This window comes from Antechinus flavipes, chromosome 2 (assembly GCF_016432865.1).
Source record: "Antechinus flavipes isolate AdamAnt ecotype Samford, QLD, Australia chromosome 2, AdamAnt_v2, whole genome shotgun sequence".
Lineage (NCBI taxonomy): Eukaryota > Metazoa > Chordata > Mammalia > Dasyuromorphia > Dasyuridae > Antechinus > Antechinus flavipes.
In genome coordinates, this window is record NC_067399.1 from 412,289,580 (window position 1) to 412,309,278 (window position 19,699).

The 19,699-nt window shown below is 31.7% G+C and overlaps 1 protein-coding gene across 2 annotated transcripts in view; it reads left to right on the top strand.

Moving 5' to 3' along the window:
* GABRA1 (gamma-aminobutyric acid type A receptor subunit alpha1) overlaps positions 1-19,699 on the top strand; it is a 64,180-nt gene that overhangs the window by 21,582 nt on the left and 22,899 nt on the right. For both annotated transcript variants that reach the window (XM_051978845.1, XM_051978846.1), the window contains exons 5-7: positions 2,305-2,525; positions 6,596-6,678; positions 13,246-13,389. In XM_051978845.1, the coding sequence (XP_051834805.1) occupies positions 2,305-2,525; positions 6,596-6,678; positions 13,246-13,389 (448 nt within the window). The remainder of the gene's footprint in view (positions 1-2,304; positions 2,526-6,595; positions 6,679-13,245; positions 13,390-19,699) is intronic.

Here is a 19,699-nt window from a genome sequence, read left to right on the forward strand (position 1 = left end):
CTCCTATATATACTTTATAATGAGGTGACACTAGACTCCTTACTGTTCTCACAGAGGGCTCTCTATATCTTAACTTTGATCATTTTCACTAGCGACTACACCTAGATGTTTTCCCTCACTATCATTCTTTCCCTGGCTTCCTTCAGTTCTCAGCTGAAGTTTCACCATCTTCAAGAAGCCTGCCTCAGTTCTTATTAACCTTTGTTCCTTCTCTCTAAGATTCATCTTGCATATCTAGTTCTATACCTTAAATATATATAAATACATACATATTTACATATGTACACATATCTTGTTTTTCCATAGTAAATGTTGTTCCCTAAATTGGATTATGAACTCCCTAAGGGGAAGGGCTGTTTTCCCTTTCTTTGTATATCCACTCCTTTGACCAAGAGAGTAGAACACAGAGTAGACTAAGTTACAGAGATGTTTTTAAACTATATTGGTAAATAAAGTTTCTAGAGATCCCCACACTATTAAAATTACAAACAGTTTTTAAAATATAGCAGGGGAATTCAATCTATTATATATCCTGGGAGTGTTTATTTTCTCAAGTCTTATTTGTCTGCACATACATACATACATTGGTTTACACTGAGTTATATTTACTCTTTCTCTTTGACATCTTTCAAATGTGATTGGAAACTGTTTTATTTCTAGCTTTCATAATTTAGGTGATTTGTCCACAGTAATTTATTTCAGTATCTGAAGCAGTATTCATACCTATGTCTCTTCTGACTCTGAAGTCCAAGACTCTTACCTTTACATAATTGTTTTTATGTCACAGTGATGGGATACCCATTTCTTTGCCCTCTCTGGATAATATAGGCTGAAGAATCTATAAGGAAGCACCTTAAAAATAGTCAAAGTCAGGTATTGCTTTGTTTTGTATCTAGAAAAAAAAAAGGAAAACTAATTTGTAGATTTCTTTATGTTTGACTTTCTAATGAGGAAAAAGGCAATTTACTGATAGTAGCATGGCATTTTTTTTTTTTGGGTTGTCTACATCTCACACTGGGAAATGCTAATATTTTGTTCATGAAGAACATTTAATGGCAAGAACTTTAGTTATGAATTCTGTATCACAGTAGCACATACTGTAAGGAGATATTAACCTTTTCAATTTCAAGAGCTGGTAAGTCTTCTTGATTGTTTGAAGATGAATGGATGTTTGGTTCTAGCTACTGTCAAGTAAAATGCCATGTTTGTTCAAATAAGTATATTCCAAAGTAGCCTCATATGGTTGAGAATAATAATGAGCTTCTCACATTCCTTTTATTACATATACTCTCACATATTTCACATATCTTTTGTTTACTAAAAAATAAACTAGTAGATAGAAGTTTTCCTTTCCTTTCTCAAACCCTCCATATTCCCCCCCCCCCAAATATAGGTACTGTTTAGATGGAGAATAGTATGTATTTTCTGACTGAGAATGAGAAGTAATAAAAGTAAAGCTGTAGCAAAGATATTTAGGCTTGGTATTATAGTGCAATGGCATTCCATATGTCTGCAATGATTTAACTGTTGGTCTATCAAAGGAATGGGCACAATAAAAATCTGAAGTTTCCTTCTAAATTTATAATTCCACATTTAGCCCTTATCCTTGTTTTAACATCTATTTCTTCAAAAGAATGACTGAGAGTCAATGCCACTAAATGTCTAGTGTGTTAGATTTTGATTCAGGCTTAAATTCTGCAACTTTAGTTGTGACTTTGAATAGCCTACTCAATCTCTTAAATCTCAGTTTCTTCTTCTGAAAAATGGGTAAATCAAAGAATAAAAGACATAATTCACATATATTTTCTAAAGGTCAAATGAAATTACTTATCAATTGTTTTAATATAACTTAAAATACTATATGTGAGTAATTTTTATTATTATATCTCTAATTTACATTTTCCTCTTTTTTCATTGTTTCTCTTACATATCATTCAAGCTTTCCTCTTTCTCTTATAGAGAAATGAACATCATCTCTAAATTAATATATAAAAAATAGAAATATTGCAATCCGAAGATATTAGTTACTCTATTTTTGTTTTAACTAACAATTTCTCACTTTTCCCCCAAAATAAATTACTTCTGATACCAGTATGCACAACCAAATCTGCCACTTAGAATCATAATGATGATATCAATTATGTTTAACTAGCAAAACAGCAAAATTAAAATGAATTTCTTTGAAAGACTATAATGAAAACTGTTAATTTTTCAGTTTTGATGCTATTTCTAAAAATCTTTAGTTATTTTGCAGTATGAAACATAATCCATCAAACTTAAAAATTATTTTTCAAATTTGTTTAGGAATATACAATAGATGTCTTTTTCCGTCAAAGCTGGAAGGATGAGAGACTCAAATTTAAAGGGCCTATGACTGTTCTTAGGTTAAATAACTTAATGGCAAGTAAAATTTGGACTCCTGATACCTTCTTTCACAATGGAAAGAAATCTGTAGCCCACAACATGACCATGCCAAATAAGTTGCTTCGCATTACCGAGGATGGCACCCTGTTGTATACCATGAGGTAAGAGCCAACATTGTGCATTAACCATTGATTATATTTCTCCCCATCTCTATTTACTATTGAAACCAACATGCTACAATTAAAAATGTTTTCTATTTCCTTTGGGTTTTCTCTTTGCTTCAGTATATCTTAGATTTTTGTAATTTCATAAACGTATGGATTCAGAATTGATTTATAAGTAAACCTGAATAAAAGTGTTACCTCTAAAAAAGGGGGACCAAAGCAAAAGTAAAAAGGAAATCTAAAAAATAACTTAAATAAAATAGAAAACAACAAGAAATGTAGGACAGTTCAAAGACTTATTCATTGGTTGTTAAAAATGAAGTCTACTTTAACATTTAAAATCCCTTTCAGGTATCTCTGAAGACTGTAAATGGATGGAATATATGAGCAGAAAATTAATTACCTCCCTTAATAGGAAACAAATAATTCATATAATATGTGTAGGTTTTTTAAGGGAAAATAAGCAGTTGGACATTTTAAGTCATAGAGAACTATATTACTTTTGAGAAAGCAATTGTTTCCATTTGCTGATAGTTTGAAAAATGATTTCCTATTTGTGAATTAGTCCCAAACATGGCAAGTAGAGTCGTGTAATTTCTCCCTTGATATAAAAAGGTAATGAAAGCAAATTCTGCACTCATTTGGCATGCTTTTTCATGGAGGTAGAATTATATTTTGCCTTTAGAGTACTGCCAATCCCGGATTTTCATTCACTGACATTCAAAAAATTTGAAAAGCTGCTTTTGATATTGGTCCCAGCTGGCTTGAATTGGTGTGAGTGTATGGGTTCCAATGTTAAAAAACACACAACAGAAAGAAAGAAATAAGGGAACAATTGGCCATGTGTGGGGAGATTTTGCCAAATATTCTAGGCATGATCTGTTTATGTTCAAAATGCTGGCCTTAAAGCTTTGTGATTGGATAACCAAATCCAAAGCTAATCTTTTCACTGCTCAGCTGTCACTTTGCTGGTTGGGGATTTTTATATCTTTACTTTTTTTTTTTTTTTTAAGATTAGTCACAATGAATATATGCAATGTTTCTCATTGTAAAAAATAGCCATGGTCTTTCCATTAGCTAAATTTCTGTCTTTTGCTAATGAATGGCATTTGATTGTTCCAGGACACTATGGATCCTATTGCCATTATAATGTCTTTGGGAGTTTTAAAGTAATCTTGAAAACTTAGTAACTATATTCTTTGGTAGTAAAATAACTTGCTCTTTAACTGAGGTTATGATAACCTCATGGCACTAAAGAGTCACAATTATTCCCTTCAAATATGTTAAATAATCTATGTCCTTTAAATATAAATGGATAAAACAACTTTTGCAAATAAATATAATTTCATTTAGTAGATCATAAAAAGCCTGAGCATAAATCAAAACATTGCAGGAAATCTCTTAGGTCATCTATTGTCTTTTGTTGTTCTAATGAAAACTAAGTTCTAAAAATTGCTTGAAACCATCCTTCCACACAAAGATAAAGGATTGAAAGAATAATCTAGCTTTTGTTTACCTGTTTGTTTTTTCTCTGAATTAAGCAATTAACAGATAGATGCAAAGGCTGGCTTCTCTCATTTGTTGAAGTGTCATGATCAGAGCTTCATTCCTTCATTTACTTCCAATAAACTACTGAATATATTCTTGTTTTTCTATGGATGCATATGTATGTGATTGAGATAGGGGAAATTTTTGAGTGCAGAGGTAGTGCAAAAATGTTATGCCTAATTATTAAAGGCTATTGAAAGATATCTCCAAGAAAATTAAAAGAGCTTTATTTAATTCTCTTTTCTGCTGCCAACCTACTTGTCTCCCAATACATGCAACCTGCTTCTTGTCTTTCTGAAGCAATTAGTGAGAATGGTCTCCAAATCTATGTGTAACTATAGACAATGAGGAATTTGATGCTTTTCTTATAAAGGAATGTCTGTGGGATTTTTTTTTTTTTGTTGTTGTTGTTATATGCATATATGTATGCATATGTGTGGAAAGGGGAAGTTGAGAGAGGTCAATATCTCTCTCTCTCTCTCTCTCTCTCTCTATCTATCTATATCACAGGGTATCACGTTGTGGGAAGAGGTACAAAGATGTTGGTTTAAACTACATATTGTCATATATTGGTTACATGAATTTAAGCAACCTTTCAGTTCTATAAAAATAGATAATGATCTTCATTTGTAAAAAGGAGTTTTTACATAGAAGATTCATTTACACAATAAAATTGTAAATCTAGTGTTTATATATGTGTGTGTGCATGTGTACTTATGTATATATACACATTCCAAAATATACACACATATATTTGTGTGTGTGTGTATATATATATATATATATATATATATATATATATATACATATATATATATATCTTCAAAAATATGTTTTTAAATGATATATCCTTATCTTTATATCAATCTCATCATACTTTATTGCCTCAGCACAGAATACAGAATGGTAGTATATTTAGGTTTTCAGAACATATACTAGGTGACGGGCAATCTCTAGTCATTTCTTCAAGCTTTAGTTCAAATTCCATCTTTTACAGAAGACCTTTCCTAGTTCCTCCAAATATCAGTGCTTTCCCCTTTCTTGTTATTATTCATTATCCATTTTTTCCATTGCTATTCGAAGGACACAGATTATTTAACACATTTTAAAAGAATAATTGTAAAAATTGTAAAAAAAAAAAAAAAGCATGTTTAATACCATGATATTATCACAACCTCAGTTAAAATAGTAAATTATTACACTACCAATGATGTAGTCACTAAATTTTCAAGATTATTTTCAAACTTCCAAAAATACAATGGTAATAGTATGCCTGCAGCAATCAGTTATCATCCATTAATTAAAAAAGAGGAGGAGAAAGAAAGGGAGAAAGAGAGAGAATGGAAAATAACTTCTCTGTTTGTCTTTGTCTCTCTCTGTCTCTTAATATATAGATGAGATAGTTAAAGATAGATAGATGAATATGTATATATATATATATATATATATATATATATATATATATATATATATATATATATCTCCAGCCCTTTATTTATGATCATGGTCAATTAGATGGTGAAACAGATAGAATACCAGCCCTGGATTGAGGAAGACCTAAGTTGAAATTTGATTTCAAACACTTACTCTCAGTGTGACCCTAGGCAAATTATTTAATCCTATTTACCTTAGTATTTTTCATCTGTAAAATGGGCTGATAAAAGGAAATGACCAACTACTTCAGTGTCTCTGTTAAAGAAATCCAAAATAGTGTCAAAAAGAGTTAGAAATGACTGAACAACAACATCCCCTGTTATATGGATTAAATGATTTGCTATGGCTGAAAATATTATATATAATATTATCTGCATACATATGCAAATATATGCAGTGTTATCATATAGTACATGATATCATAACATGTCATGTTACATTATATTATATAATATTATATGATATAATAGTAGAGCATAATGAAATAGGATATTATACATACTCAGTTATTCATATGCTATCATTTCTATTAGAATATAAGTTCCTTGAGGATAGAGATTGTTTTTGGCCTATCTCTGTGTCCCCAGAACTTATCATAATGCCCTGGACATAGCCAATGAGTAAGAAATATATATTGACTAGCTAACTGATCATGAAGACAGAAAGACTTAAGTACTGGCCCAGTGATGGGATGCACACTTGTCTGCCCTGGGTAGGTCTAACAAAGAAGCTAATTTTTAGAATTTTGGCCACCAAGTTATGATGTTTTGATTTTTTTCAGCTATAGCAAATCATGAATTTCATTTAACAGAGAATAGAGGGACTGAGATATTCTTTAGGAGAGGGAATGCCTGCACCAAAGAAAATATTGATACTTAAAGTATTGCAAATGAACAATACACTGTTTTTTTGTTGTTGTTGTTGTTTTTGTTTTTTTTTTTTTTTTGTTTGTTTTTTTGGTCATTTACCCACATTTGGGTTTTGTGTGTACTGAAACTATCTATTTACTGATATTGGGGGAAAGGGGGCTAGAGGTGGAGAATCTGATCTGCAGTGCTTTTTCCTTTCATTTCTCAACTGATTAGATTGACTGTACGAGCTGAATGCCCAATGCACCTTGAAGACTTTCCAATGGATGCTCATGCATGCCCATTGAAATTTGGAAGCTGTGAGTTACCTTAATTTTAACTACCTATGCTTTTTAGAACTCTAAAACTCAAATCATATATGTCTGATAGTGAATACAATAATAAAACAGTTTTAGGACCTTCAATATGTGATATCCTATCTATATCAATGATTTATCTATGTTGTTTTGAAAGAGGAAAACATCAGTTAAGCAATGGAATAGACAACAGGATGAATAAGTTGAACTTAGAAATTTCACTTTAATGGAATATGCAGATATTAAAAAGGAGATTTATGTGAGAAAAATATATATTTTTTTAATTTCAGATTTACCAAAACACATTTACTCCCGAACTCATATTGATATGATGTTTTATTATTTACTAATAACAAAAAGCTATATGTAAACATCAATTTGAATTAGTAATATGTAAAAATGTTCCCATTAAAGGATGACTTAAACCTACAGGGATGATTTTTCAAGGGAGGAAGAGAGGTTATATTAACTTTATCCATGAGAAAGTTATGAATCCACTTACATCTACAAAAGAATTTATTTCACTATAAATTTTGAATGATAATCCATGTTTTACCAGAGTGCATTATCTTTTGAAGTTTTCTTAGGAATTAACCAAAACCTTATTACATCTGCCATTTCAAAATATAAAATAAGCAAACACATTCATTGGCTCAGAGCTATTGCAAGGGTTCACTTCCCAGAGATGTGTACTCTCTCTTCCCATTTTCCCTTCTGAGTTTATGCTGTTAATATATGATAAGCATATGTGTCTATATGAAAAGTAGATCATGATATCTTTGTCCCTATCTTGTCTATTGGAGATAAAATGAATGTGGGCACAGTCAATTATTTAATAATTTTTCATGCTCTCTTACTCTATAAGATAGTTTTCCTCAGTAACTGTTATATATGATTCATGGGATGGGGAGGGAAATAAGTAGTATAGGAAGACATCACTAGAAAATATGATACAGACTCTCTCTTAGATTCTTTGAACTATCATATTGGAAAAAAAAAAAGATTCCACAAAGGCATTATCACCATTCTCTAGACAAGACTGCACTCAAATTCACTTACATCAGCCTCAATTCCTTATAGAATAGTTTAAAGTCAAACTATGAAATACTATAACCTGCCACTTAATGATCCTCAAGTCAAAATAAAATGTTATTACAGCCTAGTCCTAGCAATGCATATTTCTTGATCCAGTCCAGAAATCTTTGTCTACAGCGAAGCCTCTCAGTCATACCACAAGCTGAAGTTTGGTATTGCAATATTCAAGAAACAACCATAGATCTATTTTGTGGGGTGGGGGGATCACTCTTTGTCATTTGAAATATTTTTTCTTAAAAAATTTCTCAGTGGCAGAGAAGAGGGAAAGTTATATGTATGTCAGCTTATACCTAGAATAAAGTGTTGACTGCCACATTGTTAGCTGATGAATACCACACATTGCAAATAAGATTGTTGAATATAATCTATCCAGTAAGACACATGCATATATACAAGTGTCTTCCCCCAATCACTAAGGTCTATAACTCAAGTTGTCATATATACTTTGAGGATTTTATAGGGAAAAAAGCAGAATATGCATTAGAATTGGAAGGTGCTTTAAAGAATTTGAATGAGAACTCTTCCTTATTTTATATTGAGGAAAACTGAGATTTAGAGAGATAATACAACTTGTCCACATCAAAAACTAAAGAATGGTGATTAGAAACTGTCTTTTGTTTTTAGCACAGAAAATTTCTGATTATAGTATACTATACACACATATAAATATATATATATGCATATATAAATATTATATATATGTCTATGATGAGAAATGTGCATACTCTCAAAAAGTCAAATGCTTGAAATAACCCCCACAAAAAAACTAAAAAAGAAAATACCTAAGGAAAGGTAATGACAATTCCTTCTGGATTATATTTTATATATAGCAGAACAAATGTTTACTCTAGATAAGTGTTCATTTTACTTAGATTCCTGATTGTCCATTCTTCACTCCCAAACATATGAGCTAAGGAGATTGTAAAAAATTTAGGCTGCAAACATTATTATAAACAGTACTGCTCAAAATGATTGTCAGGAATACCATATTGTAGTGAATAATGCAATGAAATCATAGTCAAAAGCCCTGAATTTGGACAAGTACATTCACCTTATCATCATATATCTTCATTGAAAGTTTAGACTACATGATTTCTAACTTCTCTTTAAGGTCCAGTATTCTATTATTAATCTACTAGTTTTTCAGATGTCTTGGTGGCCATTTTTTCAGTAACCCAAAAAAATGCCTTGCTATTATTTCATGTTTTAGAATTTAGAATGGTCCAAGAGCAAAGAAATTTACTGGATTTTCTTATTAGGCATAGTTAGGCTATGGCTGCTCAACTGTAATGGACAATGACAGAGCAAATCAACCACCCTTGGACCCACTCAATAGCTTTCAGACTGTTCAGAGGACACTTTTGTGGCCTCTTTTTTGTATCTACTAGTTCTGATTTAAATGGAATGGAGAATGGAGAATTCTAGTTAAAATAAAAAGGAGAAGATTTCTTATTAAGACAATGCCCTAGACATAAAGTGGACTTAATTCAAATCATTCAAGCCAAAACATTCCTTAACCTACTTCCAATAGGAAGCCTCTGACCAAAATATTAGATTGAGTGGAATGTGGATACAGTTTACTTGAATACTAGGTAAAATCTGGAATAACAAAAACCACATGCTGGCATGCAAAAAAAAAAAAAAGAAAGTAGATGTTTTCTTTAGCACAATTAATGAAGATATGATTGCCACTGCTAATTTAACTTTTCTTCTTGTTAAAAGAACAAAAAGGATCAGGTGCATGTGTATCAGGCAAGGAAGAGAATAGGGTGAGGTTATAGTATATAATTGAACAGTCCTCATAAAATTGCAAGTTTATTTCTTCTTCAGTGAAAAATTGTAGTTGGATGGGATGAGTGGCGAATTTATTTTAGAATTTTCAGCTTTATTTTGCAAAATTTAGTCACATAATTGGATTTTTGAAACTTTTCCCCTCATCTGGTTTTCTGGTTGTTTGGTTTATTGAATCTCTAAAACATGAATGCTTTTCTGCAATGAATTTTTGACTTGGTTTTTCTTTTCAAACAGTTCCAGGAAGAAAAGCTTCATAATTTCTTTGTGTAATCCATACTATTTTTTATAACCTAGGGACTAATTAAGACAAAAGATTTAGTCACTTCTTATCTTTGATGTTATCTGTGTGATTTTACTCAAGTCACTTAACTTGTCTTTTTTTCATATGTACAATGAAAGAATTTGGCCAAATAGAATATGATGATATCACTTTCATTTCTAGAGCTCTGATCCTCACAACTCTATAACCTTTCCAGTTTTAATTTAAACCTTAGTTCCTCTTTTTTGGTACATTTAGTTCATTGATAACTTAGATATCTAATTATTATTTTCCTTATATATATTCTTCTACTTAATTTATTCCTTCCTTGATTTTCTTTTCCCAGATTGAATAATACCAAGTCATTTAGCTTTTTCTCTGTAGCACTAACATTTCAAGATCAGAAATGAGAATGCATTGCAAAATAATGAATACTAGATATGGAATCAGATGACCTGATTCATGTCCTAGTTCAATTCCTTGTTAACTATATGCTATTAGCCAAGTCAGTGGGCCTCAGACAATTCACCTATAGGATCAGTTTTATACTAGATTATTTTTAAATTCCTTTTGACCTCTTAATATTTGGTCACATAATTCCTTGAAATTAGTTCAAAGAAAAGAACATAGCTTGCACATGCTGTGATACCTGTAGGAATGTATATCAAGGCATTATGGATATGTTTTTTAAAAGACTATATATATAGCTAGCCACAAAAATGTGATTTTTGCTATTCTAATCTGTATTATAGGAGGCTGAGACAGAAAACAACAAGAAGAAATAACCTACCTCTAAGTTAATTGCAGGGTTTATATTAGCTCAGGTTAATTATGGCATGGAGGACTATTATAGCTAATAATACCAACAGATTACTGGGAATTAATACATTATAATTATAAAGTTGCTGTCAAATTGGATATCATTTTTTTTTCTGTTCAGTTAATCAAATAAATTAGAGACCAGTTCAAGACAAGGAATAATAGTTTCCATTGACCCTGTTCCTACTTGTGAACATGGAAAAAGAAATCATTCCCTTTTGAGCAGTCCCAAGCTAAAGTGCACTTTACAGTATCTTAATAATCTTCCCGATTTACAAATGGGTGAAAATTAATTTGTTTAGGATTTTATGTTTATTCTACATGTACCTTTAGTCTATAGCAAGTGCTTAAAAATATTCATTGATTGATTGATTTAGTGTGTATTTTCCTTTACAATATCTCTACATTACAGCAGGGAAGATATCATTATCTAAATTTTATAAAATGTTCTGAAGAATGAGGTGTTTAAAATATATACTGTAGTAGAAGACTAAAGAGGTGTGCACAATGCTGTCTTTCCGACAAATTTGCTTTGTAACCTTTGGAAAAATCAAATCCTCCTAAAGGGGAAGGAGGAAAATGGATGATTTAATGATCTATTAATGTCCAATAATAAGATTAAACACTATCAGTAATAAATAGAAAACCATTCATATTAAGAAAAGTTTTGAATAAGAATTGTTTGTCACTGGTCAGGGAAATCAATTATTGAAGTGAGGACCACAGTTTCTAGGTACTATATTTGTTTTCTACTTAGATCCCCACAATTCCATCTATGTGAATCAAAAGTTGCTTTGAGGCATTCTGACAGATGGAAGTCTTCCATTTAATGCAGCATATGCCATATGCCTCATCTAAAAATCAATGATATCAAATTCCCAAATTGTCCATTTGTCATTCTTTTTTTTTTAATAGATTTTTATTGACAAAACATTGTTCCTTGTAAAAACTTCTGTTCCAACTTTTCCCCTCCTTCCCTCCACCCCATCCCCTAGATGGCAGGTAATATCATACATGTTAAATATGTTAAAGTATATATCAAATTCAATATATGTATAGATATGTATACAGTTGTCTTGATACATAAGAAAAATCAGATTTAGAAAGAAGGTAAAAATAATCTGGGAAGAAAAACAAAAATGCAAGCAAACAATAACAGAAAGAGTGTACCATTTGTCTTTCTTACATGTCATACAGACTACTGGCCACTGTACTGATTCATAAAAAACTTTTTTTTTTTCAAAATTCTGTTGAATGCAGAAGCAAAAACAAAATAATGTGAAACAAAAATTGGTTGCTGATTGGTGACCCAGAAAGAAAAGAATTGGTATAAAAGAAAAAAAAATGCCCTAATGATGGATAATTAAACCATGTAGATAGCATTCAATAACAATATTCACCTCATTATAGTCTAGTCCCTTTAAACATTTCCCCAGAAGGAAAGGAAAATTCTACAAACCATTAAGGGAATATATACCAAGTTTTCAGCTTCTTTTTTCTGTTTGTCTCATATAATTTCATCATGATCAAGGCCAAAAAAAAAAATGTGTGACTTTCAGAGCTGGTTACTAATATCTTAGCAATGGATACGCACAACATTTTTTGAAAACAAAATCCAAAATATATGTACAGAATGGAAAAAAAAAAAACATAGTCTAGGTGTGAATGGTGAGTATTCGAAATCTGTTATTTTGGTAGAACTGATTTACTCACCTCACTGTTCATTATATGATTTTTTTTTTTACACAGATTCTACAAAGTAAATATAGGAATTTAGTATTAGACATAAAAGTGAGCCAAGGAAACAATTTCTTCTTAATCTGAGATATTAAAACTTAATCTGATATTTTTAATGTAAGTGAAAATACTTCATTATATAGATAAAACAATTATATTAATATTATTATTCCTAGAAAAGGAAAAAAAAATAACCTGAAATTTCTTGGCAAATGAATAATCTTTAAGCTTTATTTTCTATATAAACATATAGTTTACTTACATGTCAGATTAAAGACAGCTTCTAATTTCTAGTCTATCTTAATAAACATGTTGTGATAAATGATATTAAGTAGGTCCTTAAGAGATAGTGTGATTTAGTAGAAAAATCATGGCACCAAGAGCCAAAGAACTTAAGATCTTTTAGAGAAGCTCTAGGTGCTGAATTTTTAGAGTATCTATGGTACTTGTCTTTCAGTAATACAGAAATAACAAAGCTTAGAATTTAGCAAGTATAATTTAAAAAATATAATCTCTATTTATGACATCATGATTGGGTTCAAGTGTCCCCACACTTTCCATTACCATAGACTCTCAAATGAAGGCATTTTTTTTTAATGTTAAATAGAACTTGTGGTTCTTGCCTTATATGTAAAAAAAATTACTAGATCAATCTCTAAATTCTAGTTCTCCCTCACATGTTAGTTTTGTGATTACAAGCAAGTCACAGTATTACTGAACCCAAGTTTCTTCATTTATAAAATGAGAGTAATAATACCTCATCTTTCTAAAGAGTTCGGTTTGACTAGATATTGAATGAATCCCTTCCAGTTCTAACAGTCCTGTGACTTCTGTGATTTCTTATGTTTTCCTTCTTTTTCAATTAGATGCTTACACTAGAGCAGAAGTTGTATATGAATGGACCCGAGAACCAGCACGGTCTGTAGTTGTAGCAGAAGATGGCTCTCGCCTAAATCAATATGATCTCCTTGGACAGACTGTGGACTCTGGAATTGTTCAGTCCAGTACAGGTGAGTGGTTACTCTGAATTTCAGAGTTAATTGACCTAGGGGAAGAAATATTGGAAAGTTAAAATAGAAATTATGTATGCCCAGTCATTAAATTGAAAAACCAATGTTACTTTTAATAAAATGAAAGATAATGTGAAACAGACCCTATAGTCAAAGTCATAAGATCATGTTTCTTCAGTTCTGGCACCAATTTGCTGTATGATTTTCATCAAATCTCTCCTCTTCTCTGGGACTCTGATTTTTCATCTATAAAGTTAGGAGATCAAATAGGTTATTTTCATGGTTTTCCTCTACTCTATGCCCTAAAAGGGTTTTGATTACCACCTCCTTACCTGAAATGTTAAAAAAAAAATAAACTTATTAAAAGAGCTCTTTCTCTTACTAAGAAACTTTTGTAACCTAAAGTCTGAACAAAAGAACAGATTTACTATTCACTGTTTCAGAAAAGGTCTGTTTCTGATCTCTAGAGTTGTTGGGTATGTTTAGAATAGATGGATTGCCAGTCTTCTGTTGCCTTGTAGTTATATATTAATGATAGTGCTAAAGGTTTGAGATCTGAATCCAATGTTATTAAACAATTAGGATCCAATTTTTCAAATTTGGGCAATCAGATTTCATGCAGAATAATTAAATCAGAACTTAATCATTCAATTATCCATTTAATGTGTCTCAGTGAAATGGGAACACCAATTCACCATTCAAAACTCACATTTGGATTCCAGCTCTTTGGGAAGTGTACCAAATGGCTCACAGCCATGAATCTGGAATCCCACTGTATAAAAAATAGTTCAATTGCTGATAACTTTAAAAATCTTCAGTAAAGTACAATCTTTTAAATGGAGTTCCTTTAAAAATCTAATTATCCACACATATCAAGAGACTTATGTTACCAAATAAAAATTATTTAGCAATAGGATAATTAAAAATATATATAACATTTTTTTTTAGAATTTGAATATTCAAAGTGGGGCCCACATAATACTCAAAAAATTAAAACACCTTAATATTTTCTCCTAAATATCAGGTAATCCAAAATCAGTATAATATTTCTTCTATAGCACTGCATTAAATTTTAGTATCTAATACGGATATTAATTTGTTTCTCTTTGGAGGAAAAAAATAGCATTAGAAATGTCTTGTTTTATAAGGAGAAAATAATTTATTTGCATTAACAAAGAAATTTCTTAATTCTAATAAAGCCCAGTCTGGCACACATCTGTTTCTTAATAAATGTTTGTGGATGACATAAAGATATAGTTATTTGCACCCACATCACATGACAGAGTAATGAAAAGACCAATACAACAGGAGCCAAAAGAGTTGGTTTTTACTCCTCATCTTACCTATATAAAAATGGTAGAATAAACAGAAGTACCTTGGGTAAAATCTTGGCTTCAGTACTCTTTAATGGTATGACCTTAGCCAAATTTCTTCTCTTTCTGAGTCAGTTTCTTCATCTGTTAAATGAGATGGGAAAATCTGATTATCTGTAAAGTCTTCTCGAGGTCTAAATCTACGATACTGTGACTAGCTATAATATTACTTTTTCATCCTGTTCTTCAGCATCCATATTTGGGGAGGGGGAGATATATAATTGTTAAGTTCTCTTTCTGATTCAATATGCTGTGTTTTGATAGAAATAAATCTTGTCCTGGGCATTTTGGGGAAATATAAGATTATGGAAATGATAATGGACTCGATAAGTCTCTTTTATTATTTATATTTTTGAGTAGTAGCTTTGATAATTCAGGAGAATGATTTGAGGAATAGGACACTGTAGTGTTCTGGTTGGTTTTCTGGAGGGCTCTGGACCAGCCTTTGTTTCAGCAGAGTAATCACCACAATAATAGTCAGGTATTAAAGTCCAAATTGTTAATTATCTCATTCACAGTCTAGTTTCCTTGCCTGGGGCCCGGGTTAGCTTTCTTGAGGTCCTCCTGAATGTGTCTTGGTTTCTATGGGGAAGGCAGGAGAACCACTATGACATTCTCTGTCTTGAAGTCTGTCTCAGTCTGAGAGCTTGTGCTCTACATCCAGCCACTGTCTTCTCCCAGTCTGTTTCTGAGCCTTTACGAGTCTGTCTCTGGCTCAGATGGACCTTGATCTCAGTGGAGAAATGAAGGATATGCCTGCCACCTCGGTGGATGGAATAAATGAATCTGGCTGAGTTTGTCCCAGCTTATATATTTTATTATAATTACATTATCACAGATGTGAATCTTGTAAAACTATATTAAGTACTAAGTACATATACTGAACTAGAAAACTATTAATCACCATGCTAAACTAGATAATCATTGTCTAATCAATTCCACTGAGTTAGCACTTTGTAAGAATCCTTGTTTCAAGTACAGAGTTCTAGCCCATAACGGGAGAAAAGTGGCAGAATGCAATGAGTTTGGGGCTTGGAAAGCAAATCTGACTTATTTAGTAAATTATATGGAGACATTCCTAAGGAATATGAGCTTTCTTCTGCTTTTTCCATTCATTAAAATGGTCTCTGTATGTACAATGTGAAGGAACAAAATGTTTGAGTAGTCTTTAATGACACATTTCACACCTCATTGTATAGCTTTAAAAATATAAGAGACATAAAAGAACTATGATTTACCTGCTGCCAGAGGGCCAGGAAAGATGACAGATTGTGGTATATAGAGTTAGGATAATAAGGGAAGTGAGAGAGTGAGGATCTTTAGTCACTATAGTGTTTTCCATGAATAGAAAATTATTTCAATTATTTTCTTGAAAGGAGAGAGCATCATTTATTTTTGTTTAATCATTGTTCTTTGAAGATACAAATGTCCTTACTAGCTCTAATTGGTGACAAATTAGGAGAATAAACGGCTGACCAATACATTATGATTTTTGGATCTAATATATATTGATAAAAGTTGGGTTATTCTTTAGGATTTGTAGGCAATAGGACATAGTATGGAATCTAAATATTGGAGATGATCAGTGTACTTCTTAGTTTGGTTAAAAAAATCATGTATGATGAATGAATAAATGCAAGCACATAGCATGAGATAAAGCCAGAGTATCTATACCCACTCCCTTGCCATTGCCCCTCCCCCCAAAAAAAAATCACATCCCTAAATAGCCTATTATAGCACAATGAATTTTGAACATATGATCATTAGTCCATAGCAATCGGACTCATAAACATATACTTTCCCAAAATTAATTCCAAGTATAAGCCAAGTTATGTAGCAATTTACCTTTTTCAAAAGTTATTTATCAACTCTACCTACCAAGTAGCCATGAACCTGGAAAGAAAATGCATCTCTGATTTGAAACAAATATCATAAAATCTATATATTAAAATTTAAGTCATAGACTTTTAGATTAGAGTGCACCTTGAGAACACCATATTTTACTGAGATCCAGTGAAATAAAATGCTTTTCATGAGATCATGTAGCAAATTAATTGAAGACCTGGGAGCAGAACACAAGGCTACTAAAATATTTTAGTCTTCTATTTCCAAATACATCATATTTTATTTCTTCTAAATTTAAAAATTTTCATTCAGAGTTTACTAGAGAAATAGTTGATAATAGAACTGGTGAGGCACCATATATATAATCAGGGAGACCCAAATTTAAATTAAATTTCAGACACTCAATAAGTGTGTGAATCTGAGCTTGTCACTGAACTTTTGTTGACCTTGGTTTCCATAATTATACAACAGTGATACAAAATAGGGACAATGCAAGCATCATCTGGGATAAACTTATTAAAAAAAAAACCTAAACATAATATGTGACAAATAATATAATACTTTATAAAAGCTTATTTGCAAGCTTTCCTCTTCCTTCCTTCCATTCCCTCCATACACATTTTTAACAAGTTTAGTCTAGAACAGTGTAGAAGTAGGAAATATTTTAGAGTGTAATAAATACAATACATTTCTTAATTTGAGTAGGGATAAGGGAGAGAGCCTAGAACTCAAAAATCTTAAAAACAAATATAAAAAAATGTTTTGAATGTAACTAGGGAAAATATTAAATAAATGAGCAAATTATAAAAGGAAAATTTAAATGTAATTAATACAATACTTGATGATCATCAAGAAACACTTGATCTGTGTCTAAATTAATCATATTTGAAAATATTACTCAGATCCTGCACTAAGTGCTCAGGATGCAAAAAAAAAAAAAAAAAGACTCAGAAGTCAGTCTTTGATCTTGAAGAGATAATAATCTAATAGGATAGACAATAAGAAAACAAATACATATAAATCAAGTACATATAAGAAAAAATAGCATAATGTTGACAGGCACTTTAACTGAGGCATTGGAAAATGCATCTTATAGACAGTGAGATTGCAACTAGAATTTGGAGGAATTAAGGAATGTAAAAGGTGATGATGAGGAGAGAGAACATTCTAGACATGGCAAATAGCAAGAGAAATTCCAGGAACTGAAATATGATGTCCCTTCTTTGTGAATAACAAGGAGATCACTATTACTCAATCAAAGGTTGGTAGGAACTAAGATATAAGAAAGTGAGAAAAGCATTGGTGGATGGGTGAGGTGGGTATTGCTTGTGATTGAACTTGGAAGTGTTTTAAAGTTACTGGTATTGATTTATGTGATATAGGATGACATGATTATATGCATACTTTAGGAATATTATTTTGATGTCTCAATGGAGGATAGGTTGAAGAGAGAAGAATTTTGAGACAATCATATCCATCAATGGGATATTGCAGCAATCCAAGTGTTAGGTGATAAGGACCTGAATTTGGGCTATAGTAGTATGATAGTAGAAAGGGGACATATTCAAGACATATTGTAAAGGCCTTGGCAATATATTGCATATGGAGTATGGCATATAATGAGAAGTTGAGGATGATACCTATGTCAAACTTGAGGCATTAGAAGGATAATATTGTCCACTATCATAATAGGAAAGTTAGGAAGAAGGGGAAGGTTTAAGAAAAAAAAAAGTTAAGTTCATTTTTGGGAATTTTTAGTTCAAATATGTCTCCTAGACATTTAATTTGAGATGTATGAATGACAGTGGAGTTTGAGATTGGAAATCAGCAAAAAAAAAAAAAGAAGAAGAAGATTAGGGAAATACAGTCTGCTTTCAGGATCGTTAGCATAGAGATATTCATTAAATCTTTTGGAGATGAATGAGATTACCAAGTGAACTAGCAGGGGGATAAACATGTATAGGGCTGAAGACAAGATTCTGTGATATATTTCCAGTTATAAAATGTGATCTGAATAAGGATCCAGCAAGGAAACTGAGAAGTGATCAGACAGGAAAGGGGAGTAATAACAGAAAGTGGTGATCTGAAAACCTAAAAAGAAGAGAATAATAAGCAAAAGATCAGGATCAAAAGTAGAAAGGTCAAGGAAAGTGAGGATTGAAAAAAGACTACTGGATTTGGCAGTTAAGAGATAATTGGTAACTTTGAAGAGAGCAACTTTGGGGAACTGATCAGGTTGGAAACTAGATTATAAGGGCTTAAGAAATAAAGAAAATGAAAATGGAAGAACCTCTTATAGACAGCATTTCCAAAGTATTTGTCCCAAAAGAACTGGAACAATATATATTATTGAAGATGAAAGGAATGAAACCTCTCAAATAATCTGGATGGAATCACTAAAAAAAGAGGATTTTTGAGAATGGAGGGCGGTGTTTGCAGTCAATAGGGAAAGAGTAAGTGTGTAGGTGGAATTTAGGTGTGTAGGATGGAGTGGAGATGATAAAAGAGCCCTATCTTTTAGAGAGGACAAAATGGAATGTATCACTTAAGTAACTGGAGATATGAGTTTTGGTAAAGAGTAAAGCCACCAGTCAATGCCAACAACTCCACTGCAGCTATCACCAAAGAAGTTGCCTCATCTCTTCTCTTCCTTTTTTTTTTTTCTTCTTTCCTTTCCTGCTACCTTTTCCATATGTCTCCCCTGCCTTTGGGGAAGTGGTTTGAGCCTCTGTTTTGCTTCCAGGTCTTCTGAAAAAAAGCAACCATCACTATTAAAACTGGAGAATTTCTATGATCTTGAATACTCCACCTTTTAAGCTGTAATATGCAGGAGAGGCAGCTTCAGTGCATTAAAAGCAGTTCTGAATTTAAACTTAGATGATCTGAGTTCTAATCTGGGCTCTGCTACTTATCTGTGTTTCTAAAAAAGAATAGATCTTGTCAGGATATCAAGTGAATTCAATAAGATGATAGAGCTCAAGGAGAAATAGCATGTGAGGAAGATCATCTCAATCTTCTACTCAGAATAGAATGTTTTTCCCTGTATCTAAATGGAGGTTGTTGTTTAAATAGACTATTTCAGACAAAACAGC